Source organism: Haliotis cracherodii, unplaced genomic scaffold, assembly GCF_022045235.1.
Source record: "Haliotis cracherodii isolate W230 unplaced genomic scaffold, xgHalCrac1.p SCAF_11, whole genome shotgun sequence".
Lineage (NCBI taxonomy): Eukaryota > Metazoa > Mollusca > Gastropoda > Lepetellida > Haliotidae > Haliotis > Haliotis cracherodii.
In genome coordinates, this window is record NW_027266266.1 from 29979426 (window position 1) to 30002745 (window position 23320).

Here is a 23320-nt window from a genome sequence, read left to right on the forward strand (position 1 = left end):
CATAATGTGATCACAACTGACATACATACACCAGCAATAAACGTTTGAACGATTGTGTTTTTGCAAATGCTGTTGTATTATTCGGTATTTGAAACATGATAATGGGCTTCTTAATTACTTATTAGTCTTCTTAGACTTCTCTAAAGCTTTCGACATGGTATGGCACGATGGGCTAATACAAAAACTTAAAAAAATAGGACTCAAAGGTCAGATAATAAACTACATCCAGGACTTCCTAAACAATCGTAAAATAACCGTAGGTATAGACCAAACTCTATCGGACCAATGTCCCCTAGAAAATGGCACTCCACAGGGCAGTATCCTCAGCCCCACCCTCTTCAATATAATGATAAACGATCTATTCGAGGGCCTATCCCCTAAAGTAAACACGTAACAATTCGCGGATGATGGAGCCATCTGGATCCGCACTAAAAGCATGAAAATGGCCAAAAATCTACTCCAAAAATCTCTTAATAAAATACAACAATGGGCTGACAAATGGGGCTTCTCCCTTAACTCAGAAAAAACAACAGGAATAGTATTCAAACATAAAAACATGAAACCCGCCTCCCCAATCCTCCAGCTAAACAATCAAACAATCAAATTTCAAAAACAAACCAAATTCTTAGTGACCAAGGAAACAGATACAAATACCAGGACTTAGTTGATCTAATTGATAAAGGGACATTGGCGGTTTTCAAGAAACAAACTCAGATAATTTGGATCATCCAGAAATAGTAGGATGAGTGTCCCTACAGCGATCATGGGAATAGGAGTAAGGAATATATATATATATATATATAATCTCTAATAGAACATTAAAGGGATGCATTTTGTGGATATACCATGTAAAACACAATTTGACCAGGAGCAAGATGTTTTCTTAGGCATCGGGTACATGGGGGTAAGGCAATATTAAAAAAGTATGCCAGAAGTAAGTATCAACACATTAATAACTCCTTACTTACAGCAGACGGAACATTCCGAGGGAATTGAAATTGTTTACGAAGTGAGCACTTCCTGGTTACTGATTTGCATTAATAGACAGCCGCTAAGAGGCGTGTCCCGCGTGAATTACCGGAAATCAGAAATGCCGCGATACGATGAATGCCGCGGTACCATGGGGTCCGAGTATATTGGTATATGTACATCTGGGGGTGGTGGGGTAGCTCAGTGGTAAAAGCGTTCGCTCGTCACGCCGAAGTCCCGGGTTCGATTCCCCACATGGGTACAATGTGTAAAGCCCATTTTCTGGTGTTCCCCCGCCGTGATATTGCTGGAATATTGCTAAAATCGGCGAGAAACCATACTCACTCAGTCACTCACTCACTCACTCACATATCACGGCGGGGGACACAAGAAATGGGCTTCACACATTGTACACATGTGGGGAATCGAACTTACGCCCCGACTGTGGTTTGAAGAATACTTAAACATAAAATGTCAAATGAAGGACATAAGTATCTAAGGCTGTAGTAGATCTTTTCAGCTTCTAATCACTAAAGACAGGCAATGTGGTGATAAGACTTATGGTGTATTTTAGGAAACTGTACGAGTCGAGTGTAATGAAATCCTACTTAATCATATAATGGGTAGGTTTCTCTCAGGATAAAGCCAACGGATAAAAAAGATATCCGTTGGGGTCATATGCGGATGGAGATGCAAATATCAAAGGTCAAGTAGGGACTACTTTCACTGTTTACAAGGAAACATGGCGTCGTCCTTGTCATTCGGCGATCGAGTAAGAATTACCCATCGGGAATCTGGAGAAACTATACTGGAATTATTGCTATCATTATCAAAAGAACAGTCTGATATACTGAAAATCAGTGTCTAACTGTGACGTAGCTAAGGAATTTTACAAGTCTGGGTATCTTTGGAGACATAAATTGCGAAACAATTTTGCGAGGGCACTAGTCCTAGCCAAGCGGGATCATTAGCCATATCCGTGCGTGTAGACCTCTGCGGCTTGGAACCTTTTCCACAAAATAAAAAAAGTTGGACTTGGCCGAAATATGTTTGAATTGTTACCTTGTTTCGTTTTGTCACTGTGTGTACATCTGACCACACTTCTTAACGTTATGACAGGTCAGACTTTTAACAACGTCTGACCGTGGCCGTGACGTCTCATAGACTAGGGTTAGAGTAGCTTCCCTTTGGCAAAGGGCAGTTACTCTAGCAGTTACTCTCGACAAGGCTCGCTAAATACAATGTATATTCCTAATACAGGATATTTACCATCCCCAAACACACTAGCGTGATAACCTCTATGTATGCTGCGCCTATATGGGGATATATATGGATACTACAAAATGAACAAGATACAGCGCAGAACCTGTCGATTCATATAAGGATAGTAACACTTTAAATCTGCTGTTGAAGGTGAAATAGTTAACATTAAATAACATTAAAGATCGTTTTTCTAACTTCTACTGAATCATGACATTAAGAAGCTAAAATCATTTAGATAAATACAAAATTAATTGATTAGGCATCGGCGATATAACGCAATTTGTGAAAACGTTGAACATAAAAGTAAATTTGCTGTAGATAATTATCTAGTGACAAATGTCTCACCTCAGCTTAGCGGACACAGCCCTGGTATAATGTGTTCAACAAATGCAGTCAAACAGAATTCACTCCGCTTTAAATTTTCACAATTCCAGTCTTACAGTTCAACATAAATCTTTTAGAATTTTTTCAGATTTATATTTATAATGGGAATATAGGTTATGAATATCTATCTGAATTTTTTCCTATTCAAAATGATATGTTAATTATCTCTTCGACATTAAACTTCGTTTAGTTTTAGAAAGCTGAACTCAAAATGTTTTGAAAAAAACCGAATTACAATTACAATACAGATAGACACATCCCTTTGTGGTACTATATGTAAATAATATCCTACTTATTTAGTTCCATTATTATAAATGATCTCATATTGCTTTCATAAATTCTAAAAATATATTCTAGATTTATCAAAGTACCCTAATCCATACGCACATTCTAACTATTGACGCCGATCCATATAGATGTAGATCAAACATGCTGTATGATCGAGCGGAGGTAATGTCCACCTATCACCTGACAACAGACGTTACCTACCAGTATGATAGAGGGAGAAAATAAGCGTGTTTATTGTTGCATAATTGCAACTTGATGGGCCACATTCGTCACACTTTAGAGCATTTGAATAAAGTGCTGCCATAATGTCGTTCTTGATGTAAAGTTACATAAACTTAAATACCTTTACGTAAATCTTTGCCAAAATGCACATACCTTTACGTAAATGTATGTCAATATTTGTGTACCTTAATGTAAATGAATGTTTTATATAATTTACATGCCTATTCATACAATTATGTCCACATTCATCATTACGTACACTTACATTCAAATTTACAAACATAATAACAACAAAGTTATTTATGTTAAGGTAATGTCTTCCACACACACTTCCATCTGTTTTTTTTAAAGCGTATTGCTACTTCTTAAGGTCATATTTCAGGGCTTTTTCTAAAGCTGGTGGATCGGAAGTGAACTTTGCCAACTGGCTGGTCGTAGGACTGCCAATATCAGCTGTTTTGTTCGTGTTTGTTTGGGGATGGCTTTACATGTACACTGTGAGAACAAAGTAAGTACATCTAACTTGGAATTATTTTGTTCCATTAGTCAGAATTTCTCGTTTTTCAAATATAGTCTCAAAAGATGTAGCAAAATCGAATTTATGTTCAATTCATGTAGCTTGAATAGTGCAGAGTTAAACGACAAACAAACAAATGTAACAGAACGAATGACCTTATGTGTTTGCGTACTGTAATGGCATATATGACATATACCTGATTTTTGAAAACAGGATTCTCAAATGCTGCCAGAAAGACCAGGATTCCTACGACTCGGTTAGAAACGTTATCAGGAAAGAAGCTGATAAACTAGGTGCAATGACGTAAGTCCAACATTGACACACATACGGTCCTCCAGACAGTAGAATGGTCTCCTCGGGCTCAGCTAGCATATGCCACTGCAAGTGTTGTATTGATATGTACATGTACATATGCACCGGACAAATTCACCCATTGAATTTATAATTACAACTACATGGCAGGCATTGTGATGGTGCATACTTATACGCATGTACACAAACAGATAATGGATGTGTACATATACACACGACATCCATTCACACAATCTGTTGAGGTATACACATACACAGTAAACTGGAACCCATGATCAGTACTGACGCACTAATTCGAAGCTATAAACACGACAAACACACACAGTGTATTGGTGGATACCTACAAACAACATACACATGTCGTGTATTGGAGGATAAATAAAATAGCAGACAAATACATTATATTGGTCTATACATACACATAACTGACTCATACGATGTATTGGTGTATACATACAAACAACAGACATGCAGAGTATATGCGTTCACATAAAACCAACTGACACATACATAACATTGTGTGAACATATACAGTATATTGGTGTATACATATAAACACCAAAAATATTCAGTATATTAGTGTATACATACAGACACATTCAGTGTACTGGCCTTTTCATACAAACAACATACACCTACAATGTATCAGTGTATACATGCAAAGAAGACACGCATACAGTATGTTAATGTATATATGCAAACAACAGTCACATACAGTGTATTGGATGAGTGAGTGAGTGAGATTCGTTTTACTCCACTTTGTCATGGCATGTCAGCTTAATGTGGGAGTAACGCCCGAAGGGATTCAGGTCTCGTGGAACCCACGAACATGGGCATGCTGCTGACGAACCTTAAAACACAATCGGGACGAACCGGAATTCGAACCTAGGATCATCTGCACAATGAGTTACGGCGCCTTTCATGACTGGGCCACTCATTTCCCCTACTGTGTATTAGTGTATTCATACACACATGACACACATACACACAGTACATAGGTATATACGTAAAAACAACACACACATAAATGTTGTTAGTATATACATACGTTCAACTGACAAATGAAGCCTAGTTCCTTTCATTCATTCATCCATCCAACGCCTGACGAGATACATAAACACTAGCGAAGTGTAAAGCCCCTACCACGTTCCAATGCACAAACAGCTACACACATATGGCGCCGATGGGGAGCCGTTTGTTTAAATGAGCTCATTCATGACGTGTTGTTCGTTGCCAAAACGATGGTCAGTGTTTTCGACAAATACAATTTTCCGAAACTATTTTTTAAAGAATGAAACACAAGCCTTATAATTAGTGGTATGTTATCCACCGGATTTAATTATTGCGTTGATAACAAAATTGTTACAATCCTAATATTTAAGCAAATTATGAAATGTGTTGAATCTCCTTAGAGGCACACAGCTGGCGGTTTATGAAAAACCTCTAAGTTATGGTGTCCGAAATGCTCGTTCAGAGCAGTGCTTCAGATTTAGTGTGATGCTTTCGGTTACAGTAACCTCTACAAAGATGAACATTCTACCCATTCAATTTGAAACGTTTCCGACATTTGGTAGGGATGGAACCATTCAACACAGTTCAAGCATGTGGTCTTGGATTTATTACGCTGAATACACCTGACGAGGAACAGAGCCTTGATGCAACTTATTTACGTCAATTTAAGTGTTTTCACTATTCGTCTGAGCAGAAGTCCGTCAAAATATCAGTATACATCTGACGAAAAAAACCCCAGAGTAGTTGCAGGCAAGCATGCTGTTCACGCAACTCAGACACATGGCATGAAATACAACGAAATATAAATGAATTGATTAGCCACTGCCGATTTCTATGTTTAACAAACTAAGTTCTGGCTATTTGAAATAGTATATACACTCCTACTTGCATATGTCATGTATGTGTCATTATGTTTATTTTGTTTATTTTCCTTCGAGTTCAGATTCCCAGAGGTGATTGTGTTGGTTAACTTTATCATTTTGGCTTTGCTGTGGGTTACGCGGAAACCTGGTTTTATCCCTGGCTGGGGCGACTTGCTGAAGAAAGGGTAAAGTATTAGCTCCTTGGTGATACTATACAATATTCAAAACATACGAAGTGATCGCTCAAAAGGTCAGCTTGGGCATTGCCGAGAATAGAGGCGGACATTCGCTTGTGACCTAAAAAATAATCTGCAGCTAAACGGAAAAAACACCCCCCGAAACACCATGAACAAATATGAGCAAAATACGCATTGATGTTTCACCCACTTGCAGTAGAAAGTCTTTATGGCAAAGTAAGCTTCATAATTTTTTTTCATGTCTCACACTTTTTACCTGTCTTCACATTAGCCAAACAAGATAACAAGAGAAAATTCACAATCTAGCTGACTGATGAAACAGTTTGTATTCCTCGGACCAAATTGTGTGTGAATACGCATACAATAAGAACTAACAGGTATAACATATAGTCAATGAGTGGATAACCGTCAGATTCAATTGAAGGAACTTTGAATACTTACACTTCATCACCTAATTATCCAAATTATTGTAAACTATGAGACATTTGTTCTTTAGTTTTTAAAGTGCAAGTCTCATGGGTAGGTAAAACTTTGCAGAATTGGATATATTGTAACCTTGTTATATCAAAGTTTCAAAACATCGAAAGGGGCGCGTAAATAAGTTCCATTTGCACTGTAGTCCTGTCTATCAATTTTAAAGTCTGAAATGAAAATACACGGAGGCGGAGGCGGAACAAAAATGTTACAAAGACCATTCATATCACAAATTGGTTTTACTTGTACATCAACTGCGTTTTTTGTTCGTGTTGTGGTACTAATCACATTTTATTTTGTTGTGAGAATTTTCTGTTTGGTCATGCTTCCAAAATAGGCCTCGGCTGGATGTCTTATCGTACCTTATCTTATCTAGGGTGAAAATATGTTCTACACACAACCGTAACGTTGGTTTGATGTAATGTGTGATGCCCTTGTCCACTTATATAAAATATAAATACCTTCTAGAAAGTGTCATGTCATTGTGGATTAGTCTATAGCTGTTCTAGAAGATTCTGGAAGACTCCAATTGCATGAAAATATAGTTACATTCACACCATTTCTTACCAAGCTCCTTCCCAGCGCGTGACACCTTCCTTACACTCTCGGTAACGTCTCTGCCACCAGTGTGGGCGCGGCCATTACAAGAATCTTGAAATTTGCCCTCTAACCCCAAATGTAGTAACGTTTATACTTTTGTTTATGTCTTTGGGAATGCCATCATATTTCATTTTGAAAAGGTTTACGACTGACCATGTTTTCCAGATGAATTTACTTTCTTGTTTTAATAGGAAGATTGGTTCGAGATTGCAGACTAACGGAAACTCAACCAACTTCTCCCTTGTATTCTTACTATATCAATTAAAGATGATAGTTGTAATGAAATAAAAATTCAAACTGACAAACAAAGAAATTAATTTAGCAACGATAAGTGTATTTGGCGTCACGACAGTCGTCACTTGTTAAGAAACATAACGGTCATTCGGTTGCGTGTTCAACTCCAAGCATAATTGTGGCCACCTATCGCAGTGGGGAGTTTTGACTGGTGGCAGCAATAGTATAGAGAGCTCCGCGAACGGGCTATCGCTGTGAGGAGCTTGCATTTCTTACATTAAATACACTGCTATATAACACTCGGAAAATGGTGATTTCTGAGGAAGAAGTGCATGTGTCCCTTCATGCTTGAACCTGCGATAACCCAGGGTTCAATTTTGTGTAGCCATCTGCCGAACTTACTTGCATCCCATTGGGATTGCCGTTATGGGGGGCTATGTGGACTTTTGATTTTGCTTTTTATCTCTAGTATACTGAAGGGAACAACGGGCTGTATCTCAGCTTTGTCTAGAGCCTGCTTCGCCAGTGTGTCTGCATTGTTATTTCCATGAATGTCTGTGTTAGATCCAACATAACTTCACCAGTTTGCATCGATCCGATAGTTTCGTGTATTCGCGCAAAATATTATTGACTGTGTTTGGTCTAGAGTTAGAGGTCCTGCCACTAATGGCTTGTAGTGCACTGAGCGAGTTTGATAGGATGACTGCCTTTGCTTCCAGTAGTTACGGTATGATTTCGAGTGCGTGGTACGTATAGAAAACACAGGTCTCCCCAAAATCAATGAAACCATCGAGTATGTTCTGTACCCTGCTGATGGTACTAACCAATCAGCTTGCAGGCCTAGCCCGTTGGGCTAACCCCGTTTATTTATAAAATGATTTCAATTCAGAGAGTCTTTGTTTACCTTTACCTTAGAATGTGATTTGTGACTGATATTTTAGAGATTTTACATCCTTTATTGCTTTTGTTTATGTGTGGTAAGTCTAAAGACGTTTTGTGCTAAATCTATCATTTGAAATCAACGCTACGCGTTCGGTTCCAAATTGAATTTAGCGCGGTTAAATCTACTGGTAACCTAGCTCTGCATTGACATCATAGTATGTTTATAACCTAAGTAATCACTGTTTCCTTCAGTCTGACTATAAATCGGAATCATCATACTGGCATTTCCTACTCTCCGTTTGCTCATCCACTTCAAGTGGTGTAAACGTATTTTACGCCTGCCAGTGGTACATAAGTTCATTCTTGATCGACGGGGGGAACTGGGGGGCTCAGTTGTCTAAGGCGCCGTAATTTGCTGTGCAGAGTTGGGTTCCTTGGGCAGGCCAGAAACCTATGATTGTGGGTTCGAATCCCGGTACAGCCAGATTATCTTTCTAGGTTTCACAGCGACACATCCGTGCTAGTGGATTTCACCAAAGTGGTAAACGTCTAAGAACTGCATCGCTCTAAAATTCAGCTGCACTCCGTGATATAATTGGAATACTGTTTAAAGTGACATACATATACCATCTAACTCACGACTGTCACTATGTGAACTATATTTTTGGGAAGAATCTGATAAAGGTATATTTAAGATATTACCGTTTTTGACATCGCGAAGAGCCCACAAATCAATTGATGGCTATAGATGACAGTTTCCCTGCTACTTTTGTTGTAGATATTCAGGTGATTCTGTTCCCGCAGTTATGATAGCTACCTTACTCTTTATACTGCCAGCAAAGATCCCGGGCGATCGGTCAGTTCAAGGTAAGCTCCAAGTATGCAATATCTTTGTAGGCCTGAGCAATTACGAACAATAACTTAAAAATGTAAGAGGTATCCGCATGCATGTACATGCATATAGAAACAATGCAATAGTTGTAAATGCAAACCAGTGCACGGAGTTATTAAAATTGTTATGCATTGTTTCCATCCAGCACAAGGCTATCAGCCTATTCTGACATGGAAAGCTGTGAATGAAAGGATGGCATGGGGTGTGTTACTGCTGATGGGAGGAGGCTTTGCTCTAGCGGATGCCTGTCAGGTAAAATGCATACATTGCTATCAGGTTCCTCCATGAATATAATAGCTCTAGTCGCAGAAAATAAAGAGCTCCTCAATGATGATGGAGTGCAGTCCATTCGTGCTGAATTATTTTGCTAGTTTTCTTAATTTCTACATGATTGTTTCAAAGCCCGACAGGTTTGTGAAGCAAATTGTCGGATGTTCTCTTTGGTCAATCGTCTAGTTTGATTGGCAGGTGGCAAGATCTCAATTTGGATGAAGATTGACCACCATGAGCTAAAGATTTAAAAGATTTTGAATTATAAACTAGGCCACTGTCAGATCAATTTGTCGCCTCATTAGTGTGTTTATCGTCTAGTTATGTCATTCCCATTGGGTTGTAAAGCTGTTTGAAAGTACATTTAAGATGTTACTGGTTTTATAGCTATAGAACAAAGGTAGAAGCTTCCCTTGACCTCGTTCCACATATCGATCAAAGTGCTAATACTCTCATAAGTCAGTGTATGGTGTGCTCTCGCTAAGATCGCCTGTGGAACGGTCTCTGATCTGTCCTGACAGATTTAAATACATACGGTCCATTTGATCTGTATTATGATCGTCTTTCCGTTACAAAAATATAACACGCAACACCCATATATTTCAGGAGTGAAAATTGAAAATGGATCACAATTCATAGTCCTATAGATCACTTTGATCTCAACTTTTCCATTAAAGGTTAAGGCATCAAACACAATTACTGATCCATTCTGCAGTACCATAACAACACTTTTGAGAAAACGTCATGTGAGTCATTATCGATCTCAGTGACATTTCTCCATCTCAATAAGTTGCCATTACGGGCTTCAGACATGGTATTTGGGGCCATTGGAACAACAGTACAATGCTTAACAAATACGGTTTTAAGGATCAGGACACTACCATTACATACATGCCTCATATCTGGTGTTGCTTCAGATCTTACCTTCAGAAGAGCAATGATATGTTCTTACATATATTAAACTGTAAAAAAATTTTTTCAAGCGATCAGGACTGTCTCGGTGGGTTAGTGGTCATCTTTTAGAGATGTCTTCACTCGAACCATGGATCATCGCTATGGTCTTATCAATCATCATTTCACTGGCAACACAGGTGACCAGCAATGCAGCAACAGCCACACTCTTCCTACCAATAGTTGGGGAACTGGTGAGTGGAAGACGTTTTTTAAACGATAACTGATGATATACACAAAGAAAATAGTTAAGCACACCCTGATATATGTCATTATTGTTTGTTCCCAATATTTGTAACAGTCATGAAAGATATAATTACGGGATGAATAATGTTTTCACGAGATGATGTAATCAGTCATGTAGCATGCTACCCTCAAATATATCTAAAAGCAGTATATCCAAACGTTAAAATTGCTTTCTTAAGCTCGTTTTTAAGGAGTTATTCCTTGACATTGTGTGACCATGGCACGAAGGCGATTATCAAACGCCACAAGATGGCAAATAATCGGCATGCATAACCCAGGAATGTCTTGTTATGCCATTGGTCGGAATTTGGGGTATCATCACACTGTCGTAAGCCGTTTAGTCAAGAAACATGCTCAGACCGGTGGTGTACAGGACCGTCCCAGATCCGGAAGACCTCCTGTGCCGACACATCGCGAAGACAGAACCTTCTTCGTCTCATACACAGAGAACCCATTTTAAGAAGTACTCGTCGGAAACAGCTGTGGTTGCCAAATCGTCGTTTCAGCACCAGAACCGTCAGGAATCGGCTGAAAGCAGCAGGACTGAAGGCAAGACGAGTCATACAGCGTCCTTTGTTGAGAGATCATCACAAAGCTGCTCGTTTAGCATGGTGTATTGAGCGACCAAACTGGAATGTGAGAACTTGGAGACGGATCCATTGGTCTGACGAAAGTCGCTTTCTGCCCCACGTCACTGATGGAAGAACGAAAGTTTGGAGGCACCAGAACACGGCCTTCACCCCCAGGAACATAAAACCGACTGTTGTATACGGCGGGGGCTCGGTAATGGTTTGGTGGTATATCGCTCATGTTTGCAGGTTGGATTTAGTCACCATAAGGGGCAACTGAACAAAGGTCTGTACATCCGGGGCGTTTTGAGGCCAGTCGTCGTTCGTCATTTTGACAGCCACCCTCATGCTACTCGACCTCAGGACAAGGATGACAATGCCAGGTATGTCGTGAATAACATGAGGGCCAATGCAATAACGACTCTAGTCTGACCAGCAATGAGCCCAGATTTGAACACCCTTGAAAATATTTGGGATATTCAGGGGCGGCGCACACAGGCACAAAATCCTCCTGTACAAGATTTACACCAATCGGAAGCAACATTGCATCAGGAGTGGTTGTTGTGGACCCATCAACAGATACGTCCGACTGGAGGCATGAGACATAGGGTGGAATGCGTCATCCGGGCACGTGGTGGTTATACCCGCTTCTGATCTGTTTCACGTGTCATGTCAACTAGAGACTTTAAGGAACATTTTCACCTGAAACGTCAAACGAAACTCGTTTACTTAACCCTGCAGCTCAATTCTTTTTTAAGTATTGTCTAACGTCAAAAACAGTACCTGTGTTACCTTGATGCTCTTGTCAGTAAATTTCAATCACAACTCACCAATATCATTATTTGTTGTCAAATGTTTGTTCTATCCGATGACATTGGTATCGCCCAGCTTCTGTTCTGCAATGAAAACTCTTTAACGTCCCAAGTTTATTCGATAATGAAGAAATCAGGACGCGTCTTCTTTATGTTTGCTTGTTATGTATTTATTTTTATTTTTGATTTATAACTCGATACGTTGCTGTCTTTAGAGTGTTTAGATAAACATTTTGTTGATTAAATAACACTTCAACATTATTATTGAGAAAGACATTTATAATGAATTTCAGGGTATTTGAGTAGATTCTTAGAAAATGGACATTTAATGCAATGTCTGGACAGTTGAATGCCAATCACGATTCCTTGAATCATCTTTTAGCCTATATCAGTAGTATAACTGTAAATAAATTCAGGTTTTGCTTTTGTTTTTTTGGTTTGGTTTGTTGTTTAACGCCGCACTCAGCAGTATTCCAGCTATATGACGGCGGTCTGTAAATAGTCGAGTCTTAACCAGACAATCCAGTGATTGATATCATGGGCACTGATCCACGCAATTGTGATCGATGACATGCATCAACCAAGTCAGCGAGCCTGACCACCCAATCCCGTTAGTCGCCTTTTACGACAAGCATAATCACCTTTTACGGCAAGCATGGGTTGCTGAAGACCTATTCTACCCCGGAATCTTCACGGGTCAATTAATTCAGGACCACATTAAATCGTTTTCGGCTCAGTTCTCACAATTGTGAAATTGTACATTTCAACATTCCTCGTGCATTTAGAAAATGAAAAGTTAGTTACTTAAACCATATCAAAAATGAATATCACTTGATAATTTGTCCAGCTTATAGCCATCTTAGGCAAAGTTACATAAAATCTAAATTTTATCGCAACTATTAGTAATATGAAAACAGCAAAATACCTGAATACCCCAAAGCTGTAAGAACACAAATACTCCAACTTTAATAATAAGCAATTATGTTAAAACTGTATTTTTGTTTAAAAAATGAGTAAAGAAATGTGTTGCATTTAACACAGTTTGCACCTAAATTGTATTTCGTTTGTACAAAAAACTTGCCTACAAGTACTGAATAAAGTGAAAACCAATTATTAACAGAAACTATTCATCCTTCAACTTTGCACGTTTTTTCAGGGACAACATATTGTAGAGCAAAGGAACTTTCATATTCCAACAATCTCTCAACAACGACAACCCATTACTGACATGTCATTTAGCCGATTTTGTTAAATCTTGGAACAAAGGTGTATCTAGGGACACTATACAGTATGACTTTATTTTGGTTACTATCTTGCTTCCGTGGCAACGGAAAGCGGCATCTTCGGAGCTGATTGATCGATATTCAGAGATTTTGTTAAAATTTGGTATTTAGGTACAATGTATTTCAGGTTTCAACCGAATAAGCCTTTTTACCATCATGGCAATAAAACCGAGGCATCTGATTGGTAAAAATTAAGTTGTTCGATTTCGGCCAAAGATATGTAGATATATTTGTTCACACAAAGCATATTTTATTACAATAGCAACGGAATGGAGTCCTCTGATTGGTCGAAATTTAGATAGTATTTATGACTATTTTCCCATACTAATAAGTTGTCTTTTTGAAACCAGGTGTGGATGATCAGCAGAAATCCAAGATGGCCTCACAGTCGCCATTTTGTAATTTACAGGTCTCAAACATCTAAATAAGTAAATATATATAGAAGAAGTCGTTTTCCAGAACTCTGTTAGTGGACCATTCTAACAACCCATCACCATCTACGGCTTTGTCTGATCTGCTTGGTCTCCTCCTTCCCATCGCTTTGGTATTAGGATATTAAAGGAAATAATGTTACCTTGTAGAGTATCGAAATATAGCCTTTGTACAACAGTAAGTTTGATAGAAATCGGTTAAAAGTTTTAGGGATCATAAACGATTTCATAAAGCCTGCATATAGCAACCAAGTGGTCGTTGTTAAAAGGGAATGTAAAAATGATTACTCATTTGCACCCTTAACCCTTAATGTACATATTTTTACATTTAGAAGAATTCTTACATTAAGGGTTGTAACAAGAGTTAACCCTCAATCCTTAATTTCAATTTGTTCTCATTAAGAGTATTTTTCCTATAGACACGGACAAACGTGAACAGAGTCAAAGTCAAACGTGTTGCCGTGGAAACGGAATAAATAAAAAATAGCAATAGCAAAGGGCACACGTTGGCAACCTGGTCTTTGAGTGTGCAAAGAATACCCAACAGTTTCAGAGATATGACCTGGACAAACAATTATATATATACTATATCGCCCGGTATACATACTGAAGGGATAACAAATCATTTTCAGTACACTATTTAGTGTAAATTAAAACCAGGGTATATACCACTGGCAACATTACATATATGATCTGCATATTTTGAGGTTGCATGACGATTATCAGAATTATTATATGGGTTCAATACTTGATCTGTTCGAAGTGGTGCACCAATCTCAGCAAGGATATCATCCAATCTGGTAGTATACATGAAAGATATTTTTTAACTTTATTTTGCCCCAGCTATTTGTAAACAAAAACATCCACGGAGGGAACATATGTGGTTCAAGCTTGTGAGTCAAGCATCTAATTAAACACAAGAATGCAATCATCTCTAATTTTTATGTATGAGCCAGATTGCTGTTTATATACATATGTATTCACATGACATTGAAATATTTCATATTAGGAAATAAATTAGAAATAAAAATATATTTTGGTATCATAACATTATGCAGATAAAAATATAAACTTAATAACAGTTCAGCATCACGACGAATGCCCTTTACAAGAAAACATGTTACAGATAATCATCAAGGTAAACTGTATGTATGTTACAGGGAAAATGTACTATCTCTGAATTTTACAGGTATATTACATATTCCCTGATTTAACAACATATTTTTTAGACCTATTTTCTGAAACTGCTAAATATCATTGTATATTCATTACTTTCGGCCATAGAACCCGTGCCAATTCACACTTATCAGAGGGGCACACAAAGTACGTTACCTGGACTACCAGTTCTCGGACTCGGTGGCCTCGGTGGCTCAGTGGGTTAGATTTGTGTGCTGGAGATTTGGTGCCAAACTCTGTAAGTGTGAGTTCGAATCCCGGATGGAAGAGTACCTGAATTACTTTACTGAGTAAGTGTTCTCCCAAATATAACATTTGATATAATTCATATTGCGTACTTTTCTCTATCATATTGATATCAATTATAAATGTACTGTAAAAATATTATTTCCGTCTTTCACCTACGCATGCTATCGTTCTTCTGGAATGAACGAATAGCCTGCTCAACACGTGTTGTACAGATTTCAATATACTCCTCAAAAAGTAGGAGCTACTCGGAAAGAACTTCGAAAATGGTAAAATATATTAGTTTCTAGTAGTATTAGTAACAGTAGTAGTAGTGAACACATCACACGCGGTAGTGAAGTATGACAGTAGATGTTATTGATCACCAACGATCAAGAATGAAGCAGGGGGCGAGATGAAAAATTTCTAAGTTGACGTTTTTGGATCAGTAGTGCGATACAGCCACGATCTGTCAAACGTTCATTAACTCGACGAGGCATGGTGCTTATGAGAATCCCGAATTGTTGGAGTCTGTCCCACTCCTCTGTCCACTCGCCTGACAGGTTAAGCCAACGTGATCAGTGGCTAATGACGTTGACGCACATGCCCATGACGTGTTCAAAAGGGGGAAAGGTCTGTGCTCATCGCTGGCAATGGTATTCTATGATAATGTGTTCCTGGAGGTGAGCAATGACAATTCGTTCAGCGTGAGCACGAGCATTCCCGTCCTGAAAGACAAAAAGTAGAAGTGCAAATTGGACATCAAAGGGTGTCAATATGTTATCCTGATGGTGCTGTCAAGTGACCCTTCCTTTCACAATATGGAGTGGGGATCGCTCAGTCATAGTGATGCCAATCCACACCATAACCGTCCCACCGTCAAAATCTGTCATTCTGAGGTTGACATTGGCTTGACGTACGTTTCGATGTCGCTAGACACGACCACGCCTGTCAAGAAAGTGCAAAGTGAATCGGGATTCGTCTGAAAACATTACACGTGACCAGCGACGATTACCCCATGTCCGACGCTGTGTATACAATTGACGTCTGTTCGCAATATGACACTTTGTAAGGGGTGGCAAAACAGGGGATGGTGAGCGATGATGTAGACGATTTCTCATCGTCTGACTCGTAAGCCTGATGAAATTTGCATCGCCTGTTGCAAAAAAACAGCTGTGTGATGAATAGATTGGCAGAAATAATGGTCCATGGAGATTAATCTACCTTCTTCGACAGTGTCAAAGTCAGGAATGACGCACGTGTGTGGCGCTGCTGCTAGGGGCACGTGCAAACATCAGGCAGTGTTTTGGTGTTAGGTTTCACAGGCATTAACGTTCTTAGGATGTTTGTCGTCAACACTTCTCTTCTAATATTCTGCATTAACATTTTGTATTTCATGATCCCCTACTTCTTTTGGAAAGAGTATCAATTTGGTTTAAACCATTACCAACATGCAGACCATCCAAAGTATGAATAAGTGTTCTGCGTGGTTGTACAGTGAAATGATTCTTGTACAAGGTATCACCCGAGTTAAGAAAGATTGAAAATATACTCAACAACAAAAGTTCCTGTGACACCAATATTTTAGTGTATTTTTCAAACAAGTGAAGTTTGGTTTTCAATATTGCAGTACATGTATGGAATCAAGTCACAAGCTGCTACAGAAAAGCATGCATTCCATGCAAAAGTTGACTTTTATGCAAGCCCCATGCATTTCACTACCTAAGAATGGGTATAAAAACAAATGCGTTAACGGGATTCCATATGAATTTTTTCGCATCGTGCTGACAACAACCACTCAGCAAAACAACAAAATTACGCAATTATTCAACATTACGAAATGCCACCTCTGTCCGAAAATGAGCGTCTGCGAGCCATTGGTCTGCTTGAAGAAGGATCGAGTCAACGTGATGTTGCAAGACAATTTAACGTCCACAGAAACACCATTTGGTGTTTATGGCAACGTTGGAAACAGACGAATGCAGTCAGAGACCATCCTCGGAGTGGCAGGCCACGCGTAACCAATAATCGACAAGACAACTGGATTCGAACAACACACCTACGAAATCGATTTCAGCCAGCAACAGTGACTGCAAGAAGCACCCCTGGCTTCGACGAAAATCTTCACAAACCGTACGCCGTCGCCTCAGATGTCAGGGATTGTCGCCAGAAGACCCGCTAGACGTCCCATTTTGACAGGAAACCACCTTCAAGCACGTCTACATTGGTGAAGACAGCGTCTACGCTGGATGGGCCATGCAGTGGGGACAAGTTCTATTCACTGACGAGTCTCGTTTTCACCTCAGCCACGGCGATGGACGGATTCGAGTGTACCGAGGTCGAGGTGAGCGTTACGTCAATCATTGTGTCATGAAAGAAGATATGGGATGGGATTACAGCAAGACAGAGGACCCGTTCGGGTAGTGGATAGTAGAGGGAAATCTCAATGGACAGCGCTACTGCGACGAGATCATCGGCCTTTCTACCGTTTTGGCGTAGTCATGGCCCAGGCATTACCTTTCAACATGACAATGCCCGGCCTCATATTGCTCGACTTGTTCAGGATTTTCTTCAACTAAACAACGTGATTGTTATCCCCTGGCCGGCTCGCTCCCCTGCTCTCTCACCAATCGAGCACATGTGGGATGAGATGGATCGGCGCCTTCGACGTCAAACACGTGTTCCACAGACACTCCAGGAACTTTGAAACATGCTCCAGCATATAGGGACAGATATCCCACGGGACTTTGTGCGACGCCTGGTCCATTCCATGAGACGAAGATGTGTTGCTTGCATCGCAACCAGAGGTGGACACACACGCAAACCGAAATTGTTTCAGATTTGGTGAAACACATAACTTTGCATTAAATCTTATTCAATGTCACAGGAACTTTTGTTGTTCAGTACAGGTTTGGTGAAAGTTGAATGACAATGAAAATGTTTTCAACGATTTTGATTGAAACGACATGTACTTGGGCGATAGTAAGCTTGCTGAGTCTATTTAATCATTAGGAAATGATAATACTGTTCAATACGTTCAATTATCCCTCTACAAACTGTTCTTATTGTCAGTCAGTTTGGTCATGAATTAATGACAATCACTCCCGTCAACTGTGTTTTGACGTAAAGAACACCTACAATTTCATCGGGATTGTGTATCAAACTCAGCATACATCACTATTAAATCTATATTTCGAAGAAATGAGCTTTTTTGGCTTCACCATGCTGATCCGGGTGCTGTCATCTTACGAGTAAGGAAATACTAGATGGCTTTCACCGATGGCTTTGCTAGAGAATTCTGTTTTGAGTTTGTTTGAAATACACAATCTTGCACAATATGGATACACTGTGTAACGAAATAATAACATTTCAGTACGCTGTATGCAATGACAACATTGTTTTACAGTTTAACAGTTTATTTCTCCAAACCATCGGCGGTGGCACAAAAGAGTACAAAAGAGCAAGCATGTAAACAAAGTATTAATCTTTGACAAGATGACAGTATGTCATGCATGGATATGTTATATCTTTTCTGTTTTGAGTTTTCTTACTGTTTAAATAATTCATCAAAAAATCTTGATAGGTTCTTAAGATCTCTAGTGTATTGACTGGACAATAACCTCTTGAATGTATACAAATTAGACCAATTATTTTGGTAAGCGGTTGGTAAGTATACAAATCTATGTTTTGACAGAGCCTGGCATCTAAACAGATAATGGAATTCGTCTGCAACTGAAGGAGAGTTGCACAGTTCACATACACGATCCTCTTTCTTTACATTATTTCAACGGCTGGTTTCAATAGGTAAATTATGGTTACATGTTTTGAATTTTAAGATTGGAACATACATATTTTGTCATTAGAAGGTATCTTTCAAATTTTGGTGTTTCTGTCAGATACTGAAAACAGTAACCTTTACTGCTCAATGCCATATTGCATCTCCATACTTGTAGGAATTGATCCTGAAGTATCTGGCCTACCTTTGCAACCAGCCATATGGTAGTACAAGTATTAGGGTTATAGAATATGTGTGTTAGTCCACAGTTCTTTAATATAGTTTTAATCCATTCTAGCCAGGGATTGCTTACATCCTGATTCTTTTCAACAATGTGATAAATCATTTGTGAAAGTTTCTTAACACACATAGGTGTTGCGATGTTATGCAAGAATTTAATTACACGTTTTGAGATTGTTATGCGTAGAGGTTCCTTGCCTTATTCGCCATAAACCATAAAGTTTGGAGTTGATGCTCTTAATCCAGTAGCAAACTTTAAAAATGTTAGATGAAAGCGCTCTGTAATTTGTAAATTTTCGTACCCAGATATTTCTGTACTATATAACAAGATAGGTGATACCATAGAATCAAACGCCGATATAAGGCAATCGAGAGGTAGATTAATATTTCGTGCTTTCTTCAGGAGACAGAACATAGCTTTCTTGGCATTAGAGGCAATAGATTTGATTGCGCTTATCATCATTCGATTTCTATTGAATGTTATGCCAAGGTAAACATAGCTATCTACTATCTCGAGGTGTTGACAGCACAGCGCGGCACTGAACGGTATACAAACCGGCTTTCGACCAGGTTAACCCATTCATGCATCCGTACTGTCATGGTTTTATGAATGCTTAATTTTCTAGTATGTTTGTAGAAAGCTTGAAACAAATTTGGCTTAGACACAGTTGTTCGGCGATTTTCATTGATATCAGTAAACTAAAAACACGCATTTGTACTTTATAATGCTTGGTTCCAGATCAAAACCTTTCAAACAGTAAATTGACATCAAACCATCAAATAAAACCCATACATGAATGCTTATCTTTAGGAACATTATGTAAACGTATTTACAGGGAAATAGTTTCAATGATTATTCAACTTTTTTTTTCATGTATACATTGGATACGTGATTTGAGGTAGTTTATGTCGTCCCCTGATGACCATTCTTTAATTAAGAGCACACTTGTATTCTTAAACATTTTGCTCAGAATACGTCAATTTTTGGGGAACATTTCCTCACAAACAATGTCGCCTCAGTATAATAAATTATAGGTAACCATTGACTTCATTATTATTCCTTCATCCTTCGTATAAAGTTTACACTGATGTATCATTATTTGTAAGGCAGTAATCAGCGTTTGCACACACTTACTCGTAAGTAACATCAGAATATGTTAAAATATGAGTGCAATATACATATGTGATGTTTTTCAGGCAACTACAATGGGCCTTAACCCCCTGTATTTCATGATACCCTGCACGTTGTCTACGTCCCTTGCTTTCCTGTTGCCAGTGGCAACTCCACCAAACGCTATTGTGTTTGCATCTGGATACTTACAAGTAAAAGACATGGTAAGACATGGTACCAAATAGTTCAAACATCATTTCTAAATCATTGCATAAGCTTCTGTCTTTTCATAAATATTTAGTTCTGTGGAACGTTTTAGATTTGGACAATAACCTTTTGAAACAGTCGATCATGTGATGAAACAGGAAACTAAATTCCAACATTTCTTTATCTGAATAAAATGAATACAGTATACATTCATTTCACTATTCCACAAAATATACTTTATTCTGTGATCCATGGGCTATTTGTCACTAAACGTGTCGACCATACAGATAGTCATATCTCTATCTTTCAAGGTTCAGGACAGTCCAAAATGAGAGCAAATGTCTTCTGAAATTTACTGAGAAAATAATGTGTGATTGGCTGGATTTCTCATTGATTGCATCTGTGTGAAATTTGGAGATAAGCGATTCAGGCAAGAAGTAGGCATTCCCATGTTTACCAATTGTCCTCCCCTCCTTGCTGATCGGTTTGTTTCTGCATCTGAATCGGAGGTTCTGTTCGGGTCGGCAAATTCGAAACAATAAAATGTCTTTGGCCAAGCAGTTTTACAGCAGCTCAGGGCTTTGAGATACAATCGAGCATGTTCTTTTTCCGAAGATTTCAAAGAGCATCATTGATCTTAATCAGGATTACCAATCCAAGGTCTCAGCTTTCAAAAAGCTGCATGTGAACATGTGGAAAACATTTCTAAATTAGACACATCAGTGACAAAAATCAGGCAAATCTCTTTTTTAACGTCCCTTTTCGCGGAAACATAGTAATCATTACCATTTGTCATTCACGTAGTTTGACCTCTGAACCCTTCTATGCCTTGTGTATTTTTCGAATTTCTTAATTACCTCACAGAGTAATTGACTAGAGTGTATTGGGTAGTCATGGAAGAACTATGCAGTATTAGGAATATTACATAATATATGTTTAGCATGTTGACTCAGCCTCGGCCTTGGCCCTTCACCTACGTACGTATGTGATGATGAAACATCATGTCGAATAGTTTTTGTTTGTCTCATATTTGTACATATGCTTTAAATTCTAACTCGAATGTTATTGACGCCCAAGCTACATTGTTCGCATTTTAACACATGAATCGATGACAACATTATTGACCAAATTGATGTGACGAATGTTAATGCAGCAGAGGCCTGAAAGTCGAAGAGTACTACAGGTCATAATGACTATATTTCATTGCAGGTTCTCGTTGGTTTGGGCGTCAATATATTTTCCTTGATTGTTGTCAACTGTGCCCTCAACGCGTGGGCTGTTCCCTTCTATAAGCTCGATGTGATATCGGATATTTCGACCATGAACAGAACACTTGGTCCCAATGTAACAACAAGGATGGTACTCGATCTCACCCTGCCTCCATGACATATCACACGGCTGTGTTTAACAACACTGTTTCAGTTAACCAGAAAATACTTGTATTCATTTGTGTTTGGCTGGAGCATAAACTTCCATAACACCTTTCTTGATATTTAATATGTTATCTTAGAAAATATTATTTTTCATTTATTGGAAACATATCACTTCTAGTGTAAAATATGAGTTGTTAAATCCTGTTGTCCTATTTCAGTTACCAACTACATTTACAATAAAAAATCATGTGAAGCATGATATGATTCAATATAAAGTAAGTGGTTGGATAAACATAAATACATAAACTACTATTGAAACATGCTTTTCATATACATAAACTCAAGCAACTATTGCAAATGGATGGGTCTATGACAGTTGGAACCCACAAGTTCTTCAAATTGCCTTGAAACGTTCGGACAAACCAGATATACCATTTGGTAAAGAGACAAGTACCGAATGGTCTTGAATTTATAATTTGCGAGCAATGGAATTGATGCCATAATTTAAGTGAGATTCTCAGACAAAATATCAGGAATTATCAAGAGTTTCATTTTCAAATACGAAAAGCATTTTATCCAAGTTGTTCAATTATAAAGAAACGTGTTGCAGAGCGTGGACTTGGCTGCGGGTTGTTGTCGTTGGTTTGAATTGCCATAAACCCTATTTAAATGTCAGGCTGTCCTACATGAAACGTGTGTACATGTAGTTGTTACCACTGACAAAGCCTCAAATAACCTAACCAGCATATGTAAGTATCAATCATGGTAAAGAATTTGGTACACTCTGTTACAAGGAACATTTCTTAATGGTTTAACCAACAGTTATCCAGAAACAACTACCAAGAACTGTTATCATGTCAACAATTATAAACAAATTCCTTGTATGTACAACCTTGTCATAGTTTTGCTGAATCATATTGTTTCCATATCATTATAATACACTTGTTTTAAAATAAAATTGTTATAATGTACCTCCTGTGTATGTTGAATGTACCTGTATGTTTTAATTGTACCTATTGTGCACATATACTGAACCGCAAAAGAAACGTCACCATGGATATATATATGAGAAACCTTATTTGTCCAAACACTGTAAACATACTTTGAGACATATTAAAAAGATAAAACTTGGCAAAACTGATCTTCAATATTGAAATTAAAGTATCAAATGTTCTTAAAGTGAAACACAAAACTAGTCTCTGAGAAAATGACATCACAAGTCAGTATCTCGTGTGTCCGCCATGTGCATTGATGACTGCTGTGCAACGTCGATACATAGAATGGATGAGGCGGTTGATGAAGGCCATAGGCACTTGAGCCCACACTCTGAGGAACGCCTGACACAGTTCAGCTTCAGTTGTCGGCCTTGGTCGGACGTCATTCAGCCGTGTTCGTCCTACAGGTGCTCAATGGAATCTAAATCGGGAGTGAGGGCAGGCAACTGCATGGTTCTGATGCCATTCTGCCGGAGGAAGTCTTTTGCTGCTCTGGCAGTGTGGGCACGGGCGTTATCATGCTGAAACTCATGGTTGCGGCGACGTTC

At 38.7% G+C, this 23320-nt stretch overlaps 1 protein-coding gene across 2 annotated transcripts in view; it reads left to right on the forward strand.

The window, feature by feature from the left end:
* Window positions 1-22696, forward strand: part of LOC139456410 (Na(+)/citrate cotransporter-like) — a 176748-nt gene extending 154052 nt beyond the window's left edge. For both annotated transcript variants that reach the window (XM_071238113.1, XM_071238114.1), the window contains 8 exons: window positions 3509-3634; window positions 3857-3946; window positions 5910-6014; window positions 8995-9083; window positions 9254-9360; window positions 10362-10523; window positions 20284-20421; window positions 21614-22696. In XM_071238113.1, coding sequence (XP_071094214.1) covers window positions 3509-3634; window positions 3857-3946; window positions 5910-6014; window positions 8995-9083; window positions 9254-9360; window positions 10362-10523; window positions 20284-20421; window positions 21614-21790 — 994 coding nt within the window. In that variant the 3' untranslated portion in view covers window positions 21791-22696. The remainder of the gene's footprint in view (window positions 1-3508; window positions 3635-3856; window positions 3947-5909; window positions 6015-8994; window positions 9084-9253; window positions 9361-10361; window positions 10524-20283; window positions 20422-21613) is intronic.
* The last annotated feature ends 624 nt before the right edge of the window (window positions 22697-23320 follow it).